Here is a 19,697-nt window from a genome sequence, read left to right as displayed (position 1 = left end):
ATTTTACAATACCTTCAACCACCACTAGAGAGAAGTATTTACTTGTGTTTGTACTTCTGTTAACGTTTGAAGCAAGCCTTTAGGACCCCTGGTAACAGAGATTTCAAAGGTCTTTGCAGCTGAATATACACAATGACAATAAAAAAAGACTTTTCTTTTTGCAGATTTCTTTTTAAAAATGTAAAAAATATAATCCAGATTATGCAGTGCTAGAAACAGTTTAAGCCAAAAAAAACCCCAGCTTGGAACTGATACAAAGGGATTTTGTTTAAACAGCTTCTTGTAGCCTGTATTCCATAGCCATACGATGACTTGTGCTTTTCCTCAACAAGCTCTTGAAATCTTTGTCCTCATTGCCCTTTTTGCTGCGCTGTGCTCACTCTCTCATTCTCGTTCTCGCATTGCATTGCCAATCCATTTCTGTAATTTCCCCCTCCACTCCCCGAGAACCCATCCCAACCCGGACTGTAAGGTAATCGATTCATGCTGTCAGTAAAAAGCCCTGCGTCAGAGTCTCGCCGCCTGCTATAAAAAGCCCTGCCAGTGCCGCTGCATCCTCGCAGACCTCTCTCCACAGCAGCAGCAGCAGCAGCACTGCGGAAACCGTCTCTGCTCTCCTCTCTCTTCACCAAACATGAGCTCCTTGAGTTACAACCCCTATCTGCCGTCGGTGCAGCGGAGGAGGGTGCTGGTACGCAGCGGGACGCCCTTCAGCGGAGGAAGCAGTCGCTCTCGCTCCGTCTATTCGACCTATTCATCCCCGTCCCGTGCCTCGGTTCTGTCCTCTTCAGCAGGTCTGCAGCTTTCTGCTGCATCGCCAGATCTGGACCTGAGCCAGGCCACTCAGCTGAGCTCGGAGTTCAAAACAGTGCGGACGCAGGAGAGGGCTCAACTTCAGGACCTTAATGACCGCTTCGCCGGCTTCATTGAGCGCGTGCATGGCCTGGAGCTCCAGAACCGTGCCCTGGAGGCAGAGCTGATGTTACTGCGGCAGAGGCACTGCGAACCCTCCCGTCTCAGGGGGCTGTACGAGCAAGAGGCGAGGGAACTCCGTGCGGCGGTAGACGAGGCCCGTAGGGAGCGCCAAGCGGCTCAAGACAGGCGGGATCGTCTGGAAGAGGCGCTCAAGGCCTTGCAGGGCCGCTACGAAGAAGAAGTCCTGGCCCGCGAGGAAGCCGAAACGCGGCTGGTGGATGCCAGGAAGGGCGCGGACGACGCGGCATTGGACCGCTCTGAGCTCGAAAAAAGGGCTGACAATCTTCTGGATGAGCTGGCCTTCCTCAAGAGGCTCCATGAAAGTGAAATCGCTGAGCTCCAAGCCCAGGTGCAATACAGCGCCCAGGTGTCCGTTGAGATGGAAGTGGCCAAACCGGATCTCTCGGTTGCTCTCCGAGATATACGAGGTCAGTATGAGCGGCTGGCGCAGCAGAACGTCCAGGCCGCAGAAGAGTGGTTCCGCGGGAAGGTGAGCACCATGGCCGATGATACGGCCAAACACACAGAGAACATCCGCACTGCTAAAGACGAGGCTGGGGAGTACCGTCGCCTGCTGAAAGCTCGAGACCTGGAGATCGAAGCATGCCAGGGCTTAAACCAAGCTCTGGAGCGACAACTGCAAGAGGTCGAGGAGAAACAGAGCTCAGAGATCGCCGCCCTACAGGTCAGAATGATAACTGCATGTGGAAAATACATATGCATTTGGCAGATCCAAAGTGACTTATACTGCCTTCATAGTATGCGTTTTATCAATTCTTGCTTTTCCTGTAACTTGAACCCATGCCCTGCTTCTTCAGCGACAGAAAAGCTAAATTATGCAATTGTGTTCTACAAAAATCTAAACTTTGATCTTTATATACTTTTCTTTCTAAACAGGATACCATTGGTGACTTAGAGAATGAGCTGAGGACCATGAAGAGTGAAATGGCCCGTTACCTCAAAGAATATCAGGACCTTCTCAATGTGAAAATGGCCTTGGACATTGAGATTGCTGCTTACAGGTTAGTAACATCAGCAGTTTTGTAGCAGAAGATATAACCAAGGCCATAAAATTGGTCAATCAATAGGGTTTTTACATCGATTACATTCGATATTCCAAAATCTTGAAAATAAGTCTGTTTACGTTTCAACAGGAAGCTTCTAGAAGGTGAAGAAACACGTTTCAACGTAGGTGGTATTGGTGGGATCTCCAGTGTGTTTTCTCCCTCCATTGCCGCCACTCCTTCTTTCGGCCGTCCCGTGTTCTCTGTGCAGGCCAGTCTGAGCTCTGGCGCCCCCTATCTTCTGGGAACCAGACTGATGAGCTACTCCGCTACACCAGATGAATTGATTGAAGCCAGCCAGGCACAGGAAGCTGGGGCAAGTCCAGAGAAAGAAGATGAGGAAGAGGAGGAGGTAGAAGAGGAAGAGGGTGAGAAGGAGGAGGAAGAAGAAGAGGAGGAGAAGGAGGAGGAGGAGGAAGAAGAAAAAGGTGAGGATTAACCTTTTATTATTTTGAGTTTATTTTTATTTAACACATATAATCAAAATGCTAAATGTCATTTTTGTAAAACTACTGCAGTGCTGATATTTGTACCCTACTGTCTCTTTTACAGGTGAAGAAGGAGGTGAAGAGGAAGGAGAGGAAGAAGGTGAGGATGAAGGAGATCAGGAAGAGGAAGAAGGAAAAGAAGCAGAGGAAGAGGAAGAAGGAAAAGAGGGAGATGAAGCAGAAGAGGAAGGAGAGGGTAAAGAAGGTGAAGAAGAAGAAGGTGAAGGTGAAGAAGTAGAAGACGAGGCTGAGAAGGATGATGCTGGAAAACAAGAGGAGAAGAAGAAAGGAGGAGAGGAGAAAGAGAGCAAAGATGAGAAAGCCAAGCCAAAAGAGAAGTAAACACACCGGACCAAACCCCCTGGTGCTATCTGGAGGTGATCAATCCTCATGCATTTATCTCAAACACGCAGACATCTAGAAGACAACTTCACTGTGTCCTGCTGATCGATTTCAGATTCAGTTCAAATTGGAAGCTGACCATATACGCAGATAAGAATAATAAATGCAGCCATAGAGATCGGCCAAAGCCAGAGCAGCCTATGCATGAAGACATGCCTTACTTTTGTGCTTGGCAGGGAAGTTGTGATTGCAGGTTGCTTGTGTTGTTTTGATTGCTGTTTTATTTATTGAAATGCGAATAATATTCTTTGAGCATTGTGTCTGTATGCCCTCAGCATTAATCACCCTGTTAACTGCCTATGATAACACAAGTGTGCTTAGTATTCAAAATGCCTTAGACCTGATCCTCAAAGAAAGGCTCATTGCCTACTAATAAAAATTTGACAAACTTGCTGCGTTACTCTGTTGTTGTTTGTATACTGCACGGTTAGCATAGAAAATGTATGCTATTGTTTTATGTGACATAGATCAATTTAAGTTATGTGGTATGCAGAATTCATCAAGTAGCAGCTTTACTTTTTACTTTTTTGCCGCCAAACTGTGTGTAAGATCGGGCCTCTTCGATTAAAGAAATCAGTCAATAAAACTTAAACATTTGCTAAAATATACTCACACTCAGGCTGTCCAATTATGAGTTCGTATCTTCATCTGAATAGATCTGGAGAAATTTAGGATTGCATCACTTGCTCACCAATGGATCCTTTGCAGTGAATGGGTGCCGTCAGAACGAGTGCCCAAACAGCTGAAAAAACATTGCAGTAATCCACACAAACCATCAACTTAAAATCTTGTGAAGTGATTTTAAGAAGCATTTTTTTACTTTTAGCCCTAATAATACTTTCTCTAGTGGAAAAAGTAATCTTTTGAGATCTGAACAGATCAAACACAGTGAGTAAAAACAGTCCTAAGCAAATACGTGCATGGAGTTTGATGTGAGAGGACAACAGAGGAACACCATAATAATGGATTTGTTTCTCACAAAAATGCAGCTGTTGACTTCATAAGATGTGAACTGATGGACTGGAGTGATGTGGATTACTGTGATGTTTTTATCAGCTGTCTCTTTCCGACGGCACCCATTCACTGCAGAGCACTCATTGGTGAGCAAGTGATGGAAATTTTCATTTTAGGGTGAACTATTGCTTTAAATCCTGAAAAATTGATTACGGTTCATTTGCAATGCAGGAAATGAAAGTTTAAGCACGATGCATTGTGGGATGCACTTTTTAGGTAAACCATATATTTAAGGCATAAAGAAAATGTGCATACTGCATACAATATATATTGCATACTGCAGAGATACTGCCCCTGTTTTCAATCAGGTAAACTGCAAACCCGCTAGTGTGCAGCCATCAGCTCCGGTACAGCTGTGCATCGATTATTTATTCATGACAGCTGTAATCAATATAATGCAAGAAACCTCAGAGCTCAGCTAAAGTGATTCACTTGAGTGATGTCATGTGACCATTTTTTGCGCATTCAGCACTTGAACAGCACAGAGGCCCACGTCCACACACGCATGCATGAGCCGAATGGTCAAAACCTGAAAGTTAAACCTTATAGGAATTCATCCATTGCGCTTTAAGTGTGTCGGCTAAATGCCCTGTCGCATTGTGATTCCAAGCCAGACCCGCTGATCAGCACAAACCTGTATCGATGTAACGTTTGCATTGCAGAATTAGTGTTTTTAAGCATGCAAATCTAATTACTGCCCCTTCAGCGACAAATTCAGTTACCTGATGCTCCAGAGCGCTTGGCTCAAGCTCTAACAAGCCAGTGCAGCACATGTTCTCCATTATCCTAATTGAGAGCTACACACTGATGTCTAGGCACACTAATGGAGGGGGATAGAGACTGCTCTCGTTTGAGAAGAAAAATGTGATTAATGTCCATGTCACCATGAAACGTTTGCGAGACTAAGTCATGCTTCACTTTTTCGGTCTAGCTGTCATTCTTTGCATTTGCCTGCATAGAAAAAAAAAAAAAACGTCTTATTGCCAACTATTAATCTTAGTTTACATGCAAAGGATTTTATCTTCTAATGGAAGGATAACCTTAATATTTTTATTATACAGTAAGCGTGTTATGAGAGCAGTAACACAAGCAAATTAGCGAATTGTAAAACTGAATGTTTAGATTTATGCGTGAACTTTTAAAATTAAAATTAAATTACTTTTTTTATGTGCTAAATAATTGTGGTTAATTGTTTACATAAAATATATATGTGTTCTGTGTATATTTATTGCATGCATGTATATATTTCAGACAAATATATTTATATGTTAAATATATTTATTTAGAATATAAATTCTATGAAAATAAATGTAGGCATGTGAATGTAATCTGTGTGTGTATTTATATATACATAATAAATATACATAGGATAGATATGTAAACAAAAACATTTTTGGGTGTGATTAATTTTGATTAATCGTTTTACAGCACTACTTTTTGCGATAATCTTTGTGCTATTTGCTTCTATTAAGTTCATTCAGTGAATGAACATTAAATTAATCAAAAGAGACAAAAGAGATATTTATAATGTTCCAAATTTAAATTTCAAATAAATGCAGTTTTTAATATTTAATATTAAGCAGCGCAACTGCTTAACTTATTTTATTATCATTGATATAATACATATATAACATATAACAATATATAACATTGATATATTAATATTGAATAAGATATTATTTTATATTTTCACTTTAATATACCTTTTTATATTTTTTTGGCTTTTTTATGTTGCTTTCATACATTTTTATTTCTTGTTTTTTTTTTTATTGTACTTGAAGCTAAACTAAACAAACAAACAAAAGAAAAGTAATATCTTATTTGTACTGCGTATTATTTTAGTTAAATGTGATTTCTGAAAGATCATGTGACACCGAAGACTCGTCACGATGCTACAAAATTCAGCTTTGAATCACAGTAATGAATTATATTTTAAAAATGATTCAATTGTACATTTTTGTTTTAAATCGTAATAATATTTCACTGTATTTTTGGCGAGCATAAGAGACTTACGGCAGCAGTGTACAGCGGCGTCGATTCAAACACGCTAGGAGTTTGGTAAGGACTTGATGAGCTTTTTATTGATTGTGGTGATATTGCAAAGAGCAGCACCTTTACAGTAGCTTTCACAGTATCGATGTTAACAGCTGTGTTTCATGTTAACAAACCGAGTCTTATCATTGAGTCAGTGCATTATGTCTTAAGGCAAGAAGTATACTAGAAAGACATCATATCATTTTAAATAATGAAATGTTGAGTTACAGCTCAAAGTGCGCCTGCGGGTGATGATATGATAGCACCATTATTGCCAAACAACTGCTGAAGAACTTCACATTCATCGTCCAGGTCATTAGCAGCATAAATGTACTTGCACTTGAATTCAAACGCGCTATAGTTTCTGTCTCAGCATGGCTCAGTACGTCCCTCCAGACCACACATGCAAGTCGATCATTACCACGCATGCAATTATTTTTGCTAGCTGCATCAAACGCCATTTGCATCAAATAGAGTTATTTCTAACAATTGGTTATAACTAATTCCCTGCCAAAGTCATTTGCGTCAGTCTTTTCCTTTGATTTCCTTCTTTGGCTGTGGACTGACCTTCTCCACCTTCTTGGCGACTTTCTTTTTCTCCTGAGGTTTTTCCTCGGGCTTCTTCTCTTTCTCCGTCTCAGGTTTGCTCTCCTTGTCTCCGTTGGTGATGGTCTCCACTGTTCTGGTTTGGACCTCTTCTTTTGGACTGGCTTTTTCTTTTTCCGGGCTCGTCTGGTCTCCGTTGGGAACAACTTTTTCTTGCTGCTTTTCTTCTACCGGGCTTTTTGGTTTCTCCTTTTCTGGTGACTTCTTTGCGTCTTCTTCTGAATCGCTCTTTTTGTCGCTCTTCTCTGAATCGGCCTTCGTCTCCTCTCCTCCAGACTCGTCTTTCTTCTCTTCGTCTCCTTCGGATTTGGTCTCCTCTTTCTCATCGTCTTTTTCATCGGCTTCTTCTTCTTTCTCCTCCTCATCATCTTTGGTTTCTTCTTTGCTTTCCGCCTCTGGTTCTTCACCACCTTCCTCCTCCTCCTCCTCTTCCTTTCCTTCTTCGTCCTTCTCGCTGCCTTCTTTCTCTGCTGTTGGAGATTTATCACCGCTCAGTTCTGTCTCCTCAATCACTTCCACTCGTTGTTCCTCTTCCTCCTCACCTTCTTCAGCTTCTTCCTCTTCGTCCCCTTCTTCCTCTTCCTCTTCCTTCTCTTCCTCCTCAGCAGCTTCTCCCTCTTCTGCTGTTTCTTCCTCATCTCCTCCTTCTGCCTCTTCCTCTTCTTCAGCCTCAGGAGCAGCAGAACTCACTTTGGCCTCACTGGCTGCGACAATCTCTTCCTCCTTTTCCTCCTCTTCCTCCTCTTCACCCTCACCAGCTTCTTCTGCCACTTCTTTAGCCACATCTGCCAGGTCATCATCGAGGTCGCTCTCTCCTTTGGTCTCCTCGATGATCTCCTCCACTATTTTATGTTTGACCTTAGAGGTTTTAGGCTGGCTGTAGGCGAACATGGGGCTTGAGATACTTCCGGAGACGGTACGGAAGCGCGTTTCCTCACCCTCCAGCAGTTTCCTACATTTGCGAGAGATATTTGCGTCATTAATCAAATCAGCGACATGCAATAGAGGCAAAAAGAAGAACGACTCTACCTGTAAGCTGCTATTTCGGCGTCCAGTGCCATCTTCACATTGAGCAGATCTTGATATTCCCGAAGATGACGAGCCATTTCCCATTTTGTTCCCTTCAGATCATTTTCCAATTGGTGAATCATTTCCTGTTGAAGCAGACGCAATAAATACATTCACAACTTTTATTAGAGTCCACATATATTTAAAGAAGAAATTAGTAGAGACTAAAATTAGCAAACTCAATTTTTGCAAACAATTTATAAAAGTTGTCATTTGGGGTAAATGTTCTCTCAGTCCTCAATGTAGCGTCCTACATTACTTGTTTTAAAAAAATTATACTGTTTCTGGTTAAAACTAACCCAACAGGCCACTAACATCCTGCAGCGCTGGTAAAAAGTATGCGCACTGCTCATTGCGCATGATTACGCACGCAGTGCGCAAACCACCTGTGAAATAATGGCTGCGGCTCAAAACCTACTGTGCAGCATATGTTGTATACCTATATTTTGCAACACAGCCATGTGCCTCTGAGTCAGCAAATAAACACACACTAAGAACAAAACAGTATCGTCATATCAGGAAAACTGCGTAAAAGCGCCCGAAAGTCATTATTTCAAGTGGTTGCGCAGCGAGCATCTGCAGTGTTTACACCTAGTGCAGCAGGATTCTGTTTTGATACAAATCATAAAACAACGAGAACACATTTGAATTATTTAGAATTTAAATATTGAATGTATTGATTTTTTTATGTTAATAAAACTATGCATAGTTCATTAATATATCAATCACTTTAATATATATATATATATATATATATATATATATATATATATATATATATATATATATATATATATATATAAACTTACATGATAACTGCCAACGTCGGTGTTGTGGCGGTCTTCGATATCATGCAGCTGCCTTTCCAACGAATCTTTGGTGCCACGAAGCGCCTCCAGCTCAACGTTCTTGGCTTGGATCTGGCGGCGGTAGTCTGCGATCTCGTCCCGTATGGACTTTATAGCATCCTTGTTGTGTTCCGCGGCGTCCGTCAGCATGGCATAGCGGCACTTGAACACCTCTTCAGCCTGCTGGAGGTTCTTGGAGGAGAGCCCGTCCAGTTGCGCGCGGATCTCCCTGAGCGCGGAGGTGATGTCGGTCTTCTGGAGGTCCCTCATCTCCACCACCGGCACCTGCGCGGCTTGAAGCTGAGCCAGAAGCTCGCTGATTTCCTCCTCGTGGTTCTGCCGCAAGAAGTCCATTTCGTCCACCAGCGCCTGGACCTTCCTTTCCAGCTCCAGCTTCGTCAGAATCGAGTCGTCCTTGTCTTTCTTCATGCCCCGGATCGCAGCCTCCATGTGCTCCCTGATTCGGGCTTCATCTTCGTAGCGCTCCCGGAGCCGCTGCATATCCTCATCCATGTGGTCCGTGTCGAGCAGCATCTGCGCCTTGTCCTTGTGGAGCTGCTCCAGGGCGCAGCGCAGGTCTTGGAGCTCGCGGTCGTACGCGTCGCTTTGCAGGGACTGCGACAGGTTCTGCTGCTTCAGCGCTTGGATCTCAGCCTCCAGCTGCTTGTTCTGATCCTCGAGGAAGCGAACCTTGTCGATGTAGCTGGCGAAGCGGTCGTTGAGCCCCTGGAGCTGCTCTTTCTCGTTACTGCGCACGGGATCTCCGTTGAGCGCCGCGCTCAGCTCGAAGCCTTCCGGAGACGCGAGCACGGCGGGGCTGTACGCAGCCCTGGATGCGGCCACATTCGTAGATCTTTTGAAAGACAGAGGACCGCTTTTAGTCCACGAGCGCATGGACGGCGCGCGGATAGTCCGTGTCTCCAGAGCCCTTCTGCGGGAGGTCACTATCACGTCCATGGTGAACGGTGCTTGTGAAGAGGTGGTGTGGTGAGGGCATGGATGAGCTCCGTCCCTTTGTATTTATACGCCTGCTTACTTTGTCAACGAGGCAGGAGCGGCACCCTCCCCTCGGGAAATCGATGAAGATGGAGGACTTTGGGTCGTTGGGATGCTCAGCAATTCACCACAGAGCCCCAAAATAGTCGAAGTCTTTTAAAATTGTATAAAAGGTGAAGTCAAGAGGCTGTGACTTTCCGACTGGCATGCATCACATGTTGTTTAGTGCACTTGCTGCAGTTTTTTCTCTTTTCCAGTTAATACTATTTCAGCTTGACTTTACGTGCTCACCCTGGTTGCTCACTTTAGTTTTACCAAACTTGTATTGTATCATTTGGATATTTTAGTTGTTTTTGTAATATAAAAGGCTGCTTTTATTCAATCCAAAACCATATAGTCTTATCGTGAAATATTCTAAAAGAGCTGGATAATATTTCAGTATAGGCTATTGTAATATCTAATTCATTCCTGTGATGCAAAGCTGCATTTTTACCATCATTACTCCAGTTCTGTGTCACATGATCCACCACAAAATATTTTTTTAATTGATTTGATGATCCACAAAATAAAAACATTTGAGTGCAAAATATGTATTTAATTAAAAAACTAATAAACAAATAAAAAAACACAGTCCCTGTGTAGAACTTGCCTTTAGCCCTATTCCGAAATAGCAGTGTCCTTTGGATCAAAGCACCACATTAAATGCCTTGCAAGTGCAACTTTTGCGTCGCATTCATTTTAGATATCTTTAGTATTTTTATGATTGCAAACATAAGCAAAGTCAGGTTTATTGCACACGCAGGGCACTGCAAATGCGCAAAATGCACTTTCTACAGTGAGCTGAAGCTGAAGAGAAGAAACAGCGACACATTTATCGCAGACTGAATGACACAACACTACACTGTAAAAAATAAAAATAAACATAGTTAACAAATTAATAAAAAAAACAGTGGGAAGGTCTTTCGGCCGTCAGCCTGAGCCGATGCACCGAGGACTTGTCCTCTGTTGTCAGGAAGGTTCGATAATGCAGCAAAGCACCAAAGTTATAAGAAGTTTTCTAATTAATTTTACACATCACATGGGAGTCTTTTCGCTCCGATGCATAATAAAAAGACCAAAAGACCCTTCTTAACATAATAATTACATTTCTCTCATAAGGACGTTCCCAGAGGATCAAAACCTGAATACGAATGTAAATATATATTAAGAGAAGTTTAGCAGGGCGCAAAGATGTTGTGATGTTAATGTATGAGGATAATAAGCCAATGAAACTATAGTTTACAGTTAACCGTAATTTAACCAGATCATAACCGCGATGAATATAATCAGCACACATACTGGCGACAGTGAGGCATGATGGGAAATACAGGACACATGTCAGAGGTTACGAGAAGCTTTAGCAAAGGAACTGGATCAATACAAATTATAGATGATCAATAGAAAGTATGAACCTGACGATCAAGAGAGGAAAGCGGCCTGCTGCTAATGACAGTGATGCATCCAGATTTAAGTTCTTTGATAATGGAAGCACACACACACACACAAGTGTAGTGTTTCCATGTTTTATGGGGACTTTCCATAGGCGTAATAGTTTTTATACAGTACAGACCAAAACCTGCCCCTTTTATTAGATGAAACACATAAAAACGGTATGTTTTATAAGCTTACTTCTTCATGAAGACCTTAAAAAGTCAAAATCTGCTGGTATTTTTGGACATTTGGTCCCCATAACATGATAAATACCAGGTGCGCACGCGCTAATATTTGGTTAGTTTAGTTTTTTCAGGATATTAGGCTAGGAATAAATAAATGAAGACATACAACAGCGAGCACGCATTGACTTTTAGTTTAAACATGCGTGTTTGGCAGTGTTTTTTAAAAGCAGGCCTACAAATATTTCACGTGATCTCTGAATTAATATGCAGCTTGCCTATGAAATGACATGCACAAGCATAAAAAAGAAAAGCCTATAATATCACAGTATGTACTGTGAAATTATGAAATATACGAATATTGCACATATTATAAAAGCCTATGTATAATATGTGGATCTAGCCGTTTATGCATCCTCTCCAGCATCTCATGTGTCCTGTTGATTTCGTGATAGGGAATCGCCTGCCGCAGTGGAACACTAGACGCTCGAATGTAATTGTAAGGCCCAACAAAGTTGCTTTTTGCCGGTTATAAAATTGCACAGTCATGCTTTTGGGTGCTTAGACAGTGCGCCGTTGACGCTTCGACCCAGGCTGCGAGCCAATAGCGGGCTGCAGAGGTGCCGAGTCAGCGCCAGAGACGCGCAGAGCAACACAACACCGCTCGATTACCGGAGCAAACCAGACAGGTAGTACTACACGACGTGTTTGTGCAGTGTTTCATACGCCGGCAAACATAAATATGTAGGCCTAACTAACGGCGCTAGGAAGACATTTGCGTCGTTCCGGTGGTTAAAGAGCGGTGATTTGAGGACTGCGTTTCTTACTCCGAGCGAGTGTTCACCCGGTCGTCAGCATCTCTCTCCTCCGCTCGGTGCGGCACCTGACGGCACCGTTTTTCCTGCAGACTCACGCGCGCGGTCTTCCTTCAGGTCGTCTACACGAGCACAAGCCCCGCCCCTCTGCAGCACACGACCGAGCGCGGAAGTGTGTCAGTCCGAGAAAGATCGCGTTACAAAACACACGTTTGTTTTTCTCTCTCGCAGTGCTTTTTTATGATATTCTACACCCCCCTAACACTCGTATAAAGTTTCATCAGCACATTGTCACGTCTGTTTAATAAGCCGTTTTCCTCGCGAGGACCGTTCTGTTCAACGCTGTGGGTGGTTGAACGGTTTATTACTCCTGTGGGGAAATGTGCTCCCTATAATGTAGGCAACCAGAATAAATAACTACATGCTAATAAAACATTCTACCTTAAGAATCATTTGTAACATAATATTAGATGGCACGTGCAGGATGATTATATTATGCAATGTGTTTTATTACTGATATTATTTAGTTTCCACAAAATATAAAATTCAGATAAACCTTTTTTATTGTCTTTAACAGATTTGTTCATCATCGTTTAGATGTCTTTCTCATATATGTGGTGGCGAATCTATTATAAAACATGCTAAAGGTTATTTCTATAAAAAGTTATTTCTATTTTTGGTGCAGTGTAATGTTTCAGAAGGAAATTTTGTCATTAATTCATTTTTGTTTGCACAAGGAGTAGGACTAGTGTTGGTTTTAATAGCTTGATAGTAATGGTTTTTATAGCTGTATGTGGTTTTGCCCTACACCTACAGACACACACACACACACACACACACACACACACACACACACACACACACACACACACACACACACACACACACATGTTGGTATTTGTGATTTATGTGGACTTTCTCTAGGCATAATGGTTTTTATAGCTGTATGTGGTTTTGCCCTACACCTACAAACACACACACACACACACACACACACACAAAGTATATGTAACCCTGAATGGTAATAGAGTTTTATTTTTATGTATTTATTTTACCAATAGCAGTCATTCATGATATTGCTACAGTTATGTTCAGACATGGGTTCTAGGTTATCTGTCAAATATAATATAGTGTTTAACTGCAGTGCACTTCAAAAACATCTGCTCCACATCTTCACAATCCATTCTGAGATGTTCTTCTTAGGCTCTTCGGTCGTTTTTCATCTTTACTGCATGGCTGTGCACACATTTTTGAAGACCGAGCAGGTTTCACCGGGATGTGGACACGCATGCGTTTTGATGATCATTTCCCTTGTCTGAGACCATGGGACGTTGCACAGTTTCAGAATCAGATCATTTTCAGCGTAGCTTGCATACAGGCTATAATAAAGTGCACTTTGAGTTCTGAAAGCTGCTGTGTGTTTTCATAAAATTAAAACAAAATCCTGATTGTGATCATTGTTTGTTGATCTTTTCACACTCACCCTTGCAAACACAAACCACTACAGCAGCAACCTAATGAACTAATAATAAATCACCAACAACAGACGAAACAATAGCTCGTGATCTGATAGTATTACTGTAGATGTTCTGTGTGTTTTAGGATCTTCTGTGATCAGATGTCTTGAACAGACCTTGAGACAAGTATTTGAGCAGAATCTTTTTCTTTATGTCTGTCCTCTGCGTCTCGCTGTCCGTCTGGAGCCTGTATGTATACAGCGCCCCCTATTGGTGTAATATCATAACGTGACCCTGCACCACAAAACCGGGTCAATGAGTTAAAACATCTGAAAAAGTGGAATAAATAATGCTTAATCGAACTAAGATAAATAGGACTACGCATACATGTAAATAAATAACTATTCCTTTAAGCTTCCTAATTAATTAGCACATGGATATTTTGTGAATGTATGTGTAACTTAAGCCTTCGTTTGTACCTAGTAAGGTTATTTCCTGTTGGTTCCAGTTCGATTATACACACAGGAATATTTAATAACAAAAACAACCAACCTTGTCTTTTAGCGCTGTACATGCAAATGAAGAAAAAAAACACACAAGGAGTGATTTTGTGCATGTGATACGTATCATGGTGTCATAGTACGTATGAAGACTGTACTATCGTCCTGCTGCAGAGCTCTTATGAGGTGTTTAATGCTTCTGCCAAAGAACAGAGCAAGTGTAACTTCATTACTGCAGTGGATATAAATCTCCCACAAATGCGTGTGTGGCTGACACTAACACACACACACACACACACACACGCACGCACGCACGCACACACACAAGGAGAAATACATCTAAGACCATTGAGCCCAGATGATTAACAACCTCTGTATCTGCGCCAGCTTTCATTGTCATATCCATTACTCGGCTGTACCGGGACACCTGTCTCACTGGCTTCAGTGTAACCAGTAAAAAAAAGGAACAACCCTGGGTTGCATGTGAATTATTCACCATGCATTTGGTGCAAAAAAAAATGCTGCAATCTCTCTAGCTGCTCCGCTGTCACCTGACCTTTACCCTCTATCCAGGACCTGAAAGGCAACACCCAGAATCTGCAGTGCTTTCCTCCTTCCTCTCTCCCTCTCTGTCTCAGTGCGATATTGGCAAGCGGCGTTACAGATGAGGAGAGGTGGTCCCACTTGTGACGTGGGTCAGTCCAGCACTGCATTGCACCCAGACCACACCCCACACACACCTTCAGACAGCCGCTGATGAATCGCCGCCCGTATTTGAGCCAGTTGTGCTGCAATGCTGCTTCGGAGCGGACCGGCACGGCTCACTACTCTAAAGTTCATCAAGTTCATTTGCAGCGTTCTGCCAAGCTCTTTTATCATCTGATCCGGGCGCTGAAATGCCCAGTAATGCACAGTGGTTGTCGCTGAATGAAGACATAATTTATAGGGTGGTGTTAAAAGCAGTAAAATGCATTAAAGTAACAATGAGCTACTGCTAGGAATGGGCTGACGAAGAACGATATTGCAGCACAGCATCAGCTTAAACACACACAAACTACTAAAATGTGTTGCCATTAGATTTAGTTACAATTGTTATTATTATCGCTTCTTTATTTAACCGGGAAATCGCATTGAGATATTGTTATCTCTTTTTCCAGTGAGACCTGGTCAAGATGAAATACTGATATACTGTAGTAGGAAAATGTACTAAAACAATTTAAAAAAAACAAACAAACATTGTACTTAAAAGAGTTATTTCTTTGGTATCTACTTTGGTGCATTATTTGTTCTACACTCTTTGTGCTATATATAGACTTCAATCATGTGACTTCTTAAAGAGGTGTGCTTTTATTTTTCTTTTTTTTTTTTTTAGTACAGTGCGGTCAGTACAGTAAGTTTTGCAAAGGGATTATTCCAGGAAATGAAACCCGTGACCTTTGATAAACTTTGCAATATTGATAGTTATAGGACCGAACTTAATTAACATTTAAGTAAACCGAACTGAATAATGACACTATTATTTCCTGTGTAGTCGCTTATATAGCTGAAATTTGAATTTATATTTGAAAATAATATTTTACAACATTTATAGAATTTAAAACATTATTTTTTCGTGTTTATTAATATGAATCTGATTTAAAACAGTCTGTTTTCTGTAAACGTCTCTAATACAAATGTGTTCTAACATTGGGTTAATGTTCACATTAAGTTATAGAAGCATAAGAAAAAAAAATAATTTATTAGAATAAATTAATACATTTATTATTACATAATATGTGTGTATGTATGTGTGTACTGTGTATATTTATTATGTATACTGTATGTAAATGCCCACACACTTACATATTTCAGAAAAATATGTTGCTTATATATTAAATTATATTTAGTTTATAATATAAGCAATATAAATATAAAAAGACATGTAAATATTAAATCATTGTGTATATCATATATATATATATATATATATATATATATATATATATATATATATATATATATCATACATTCACACACACACACACACACAGATTTTTTTATTTATTATAGACATTGTATTAATTTCGTTTTTTTTTTTTTTTTTAATTTTGGTACTTTAAAATGTTCTCTGAATGTTGTAAAATAAATATGTTTTAATTAACTTTTTTTTATCATTACAAGGCACTTGTATTTTATTAAAGATCACATTTTCAATGACATTCTATTAAAGTTACTGGAAAAATGTTCATAAATTTGCGAGCATCTTGCCAGAAAAAAATAGCCAAACTTCTCAGAATGTTCCCTGTTAGCTGGAAAGTACTATTAAACAAACCAACGCCAACGTGGGCAATGACAACTCACACTTTTGCAGAAAATGTAAAAATAGGGGGTATTTGCCCTTGACTTAATGCACAGAAACACTAGACTCAGGCATAGATGAAAGAGACACGAGAATCAATACTGGACGATGTAATTTAGCATTCAGTAATGTAAATGTCATTTCATAAATGGATGGAATTTACAATTCTAATCAATCCCACTTTCGGATCCCAAAAGCAGACGGTTGCCGTGATTTTGGAGGAGTTAGAGATAAAGCGGTCACATCCATGGAACTGGATCAACCCCATCAGCACTTCCGAGCGCGGAAACGCTGCATTTCCTTGACAAGATTTAAGGTCGAAGTGCTGAGCCTTTGACTTCCACGGAGATGTTTTAGCAGAAAGATGCTGCTCTGGCCGAAAGCACCGGCCTCGGTCACGCAAGCACTTACGGATTGGATGTGCCCGGCGCTGCTGATCAATTCAGTTTAATGGCAGGGAAAGTGAGGCGGAGAGAGCCTGGAGGAGAGGAGAATTTCAATTAGAAAGTGTGCACGTCCTTTACTTTTGTAAAGACGTCCTGCATCCTTTCTTTAAACTCGTTTCTCACAATTGTCAAGAAGCGGATTGCAGAAAACCTGAACACGCTTTGTTTTTTTTTTTTTTTTTACAAGCAGATGAAAGGCAGCATTTGCTCTGATTTAAAGCTTTCACTGCTCCGACGGCAAGCTTCATCAGATGCAAGCATCTTTATTCTGTTCACTTTTTTACTTTGCTGCCATTAGCTGAAGTATATTTTTGCTTTGATGCAGCCCATATCGCCAGTGCTCATTTTTTTTTTACCATAATTTTACCTCTTGCAAAGAAAGAAATAAAATGGAAAAAAGCACTGAGACTGAATGATAAGCAAATGGAAAAATCTGTTGTTGTTTTCCCCCAGTCCCCAGTTATTGTTCGATAGTTATGAGATTTGTACATGAATTCATTTCTGACCATTTCATTTCTGATTCAAAGCTCTGTTACAAATCGACTCGTGTTTGTTTATTATTGCTTTTATTGTTGGTGAGCCCCAATTAGCTTAAATTAACTAACAATGAAGAAAACTTTTGTTGCAATATGTATTTTTATTTTAATCATGCATTAGTAAGTGTTGAAACGAACACTACTAAATGCTTTGGAAGTATTTTTAATGGTTATTTCATATTAAAGGGTAGTATGATATATATATATATATATATATATATATATATATATATATATATATATATATATATATATATATATATATATGAATTTGAACATACGTTAACTATGAATTTCTTTTGCAGAATGATATTTTAATATGGAATATTTGCTGGTCCCCAATGACTTCCATTGTAGCCTATTTGAAAAAGTTAGCAGCTATTTGGTTACAAATATTCTACTAAAGCTTCCTTTGTTTTCAAGAGAAGAAAAACTTGGTTTGAAACAACTTGAGGGTCAATTATGACAGTTTTGGATGTACTGTCCCTTTAACTAATGCAGTTAACCAACGCTCACAAGGAACATTATTGTAAAGTATGGCCTGTCTCTTTCATTTTATTATTCATTAAAATGTCAAAAACAAAACTGATACTTGCTGTACAATAAAGCAAACATTGCCCAGAACTCCATAAAGTCACCTGAGCTACTTAAGAGCAACATTTTTTTTCCTCTTGGTTGCTTCAAATGAAACACAAAGACAAATCGACGTTTGACTGGGACTATCTGTTGAACGTGCTATAAACACGAACACCCCGAGGGAACAAACCTCACGACCCTGAAGGAAAAATAAGGACGAAGCGCTTGATTCTGCTGAGGAAACACACGCTATCGATTGTCGAGAAAACGGATATTTTTTTAACAGCACGAGCTGACGAGAAGATTTCTGAGGAGGAGGTCGAGACGAAAGCAGCGCGTGACCCGGGTTAGAAATATCAAGATAAACTGACAGGAAGGATAGAGTATTGTGGAGAATATATATAAATATGATCGTAAAAGGTTGTTTGAAAGTGGCAGGGGACATCCAAATCGATACAAACGTCTTGTAGCGTACAATATATGCTGATTTCCGTAGAATTGTTTTATCAGTTAGTCAAAGTATCCCAAACCCGCCATCTTTTTTTTCATAACTTTAGCCTCTCATTTGATAAAAGCTTTAGCCCTTGATGGTCTATCTCATATAAAACCTGAAGTACAATAGCTCCCCCGACAGGACACTATTAGCATTGCTTTATATTAGAATGGTATTATTTATACATTTAGATATGGTGCACAAAATGCACAATAGAAATACGTTTTGCGTGTCACTCAGTATTTGTTGATTAAATTCTAAAGTTTTTTTTTCTAAACCATGACCAGTGATTTGTAAACATAGACCTTGCTGTCTTTTTATTAGTCAATTATGCTTTTTTTTGTCCAAATGTTTATTGCAGTTGAATACTTGGTAAAAACAATTAGGATAGAACATGGTATGTTTATATACAGACAATAATCCTTATAATACAATAATAGTTTTACAGTACAAGAATAGTTCATTTTCCTGTCATGCTATTGTTTTTTTATTGCGGTACACAGTGAAGTAACTGTTAACTTGACGCTTGCTGTGTCTGTCCTCTGTTAAACACTTCAGGATACTTTGGCTTTGGGTTTGAATGTTTTGTGTGCTGGGTAAAAAAACTGGCTGAAGGCCACATTCCTCAGTGATTAGTCAGGTAATGTTCGTAGAGATTCGTAAAAGAAAAAGGATTAAAACCAAAATAGAATCCATTAAAACTGTGACCAAAAGTAAAAAAAAAAAAAAAAAAATATATATATATATATATATATATATATATATATATATATATATATATATATATATATATATATATATATATATATATATATATATATATAAAAAAAAAAAATAAATATATATATATATATATATATATATATATATATATATATATATATATTGCTTATGAATTAATGATTTTTATGATAATTATGAAAATAATGACAGTTAATAATTTTGGGAGAACTAACCCTTTTAACTAATGCAGTTAATGAATGTTAACAAATTTAACTTTATTGTATTGTTTCTTTTATTTTATTATTTTGTACAATTTTAGAAGAAACATCCAAGACAAAACAGACATCACTTATCTAGATATATATTATTTTAGACAATTGTGCATAATTATATTCACACACACCCATGCACACACACACACACACACACACACACACATGTATATATATATATATATATATATATATATATATATATATATATATATATATATATATATATATATATATATATATATATATATATATATATATATATATATATATATATATATATATATATATATATATACATGTATTTTTTAATGTAATTTTTTAATTATTATTTATTTATAAATTTTATCTTTTTTTATTAATATGATCTATGGCGTTAATTACCATAATGTGC

General features: G+C 39.4%; 2 protein-coding genes across 2 annotated transcripts; one reads left to right on the top strand and one right to left on the bottom strand.

Annotated features, from left to right (window-relative positions):
* Window positions 1-25: 25 nt before the first annotated feature.
* On the top strand, window positions 26-3,318 carry neflb (neurofilament light chain b). The gene is made up of 4 exons (XM_043247090.1): window positions 26-1,660; window positions 1,873-1,997; window positions 2,130-2,467; window positions 2,592-3,318. The coding sequence occupies exons 1-4, from the start codon at window positions 635-637 to the stop codon at window positions 2,867-2,869; spliced, it is 1,767 nt and encodes a 588-aa protein (XP_043103025.1). The 5' UTR covers window positions 26-634; the 3' UTR covers window positions 2,870-3,318.
* A 2,684-nt stretch (window positions 3,319-6,002) lies between these two features.
* Window positions 6,003-10,068, bottom strand: nefmb (neurofilament medium chain b). Its single transcript, XM_043247089.1, has 3 exons — window positions 8,461-10,068; window positions 7,613-7,737; window positions 6,003-7,535 (listed from the first exon to the last, which is right to left on the bottom strand). Exons 1-3 carry the CDS (start codon window positions 9,454-9,456, stop codon window positions 6,503-6,505), a joined length of 2,154 nt encoding a protein of 717 aa, XP_043103024.1. The 5' UTR covers window positions 9,457-10,068; the 3' UTR covers window positions 6,003-6,502.
* Between the last annotated feature and the right edge of the window lie 9,629 nt (window positions 10,069-19,697).

The sequence above is a fragment of the Puntigrus tetrazona genome, chromosome 8, assembly GCF_018831695.1.
Source record: "Puntigrus tetrazona isolate hp1 chromosome 8, ASM1883169v1, whole genome shotgun sequence".
NCBI lineage: Eukaryota > Metazoa > Chordata > Actinopteri > Cypriniformes > Cyprinidae > Puntigrus > Puntigrus tetrazona.
Note: the sequence above shows the minus strand (reverse complement) of the source record. Positions and strands in the feature narration are given on the sequence as shown.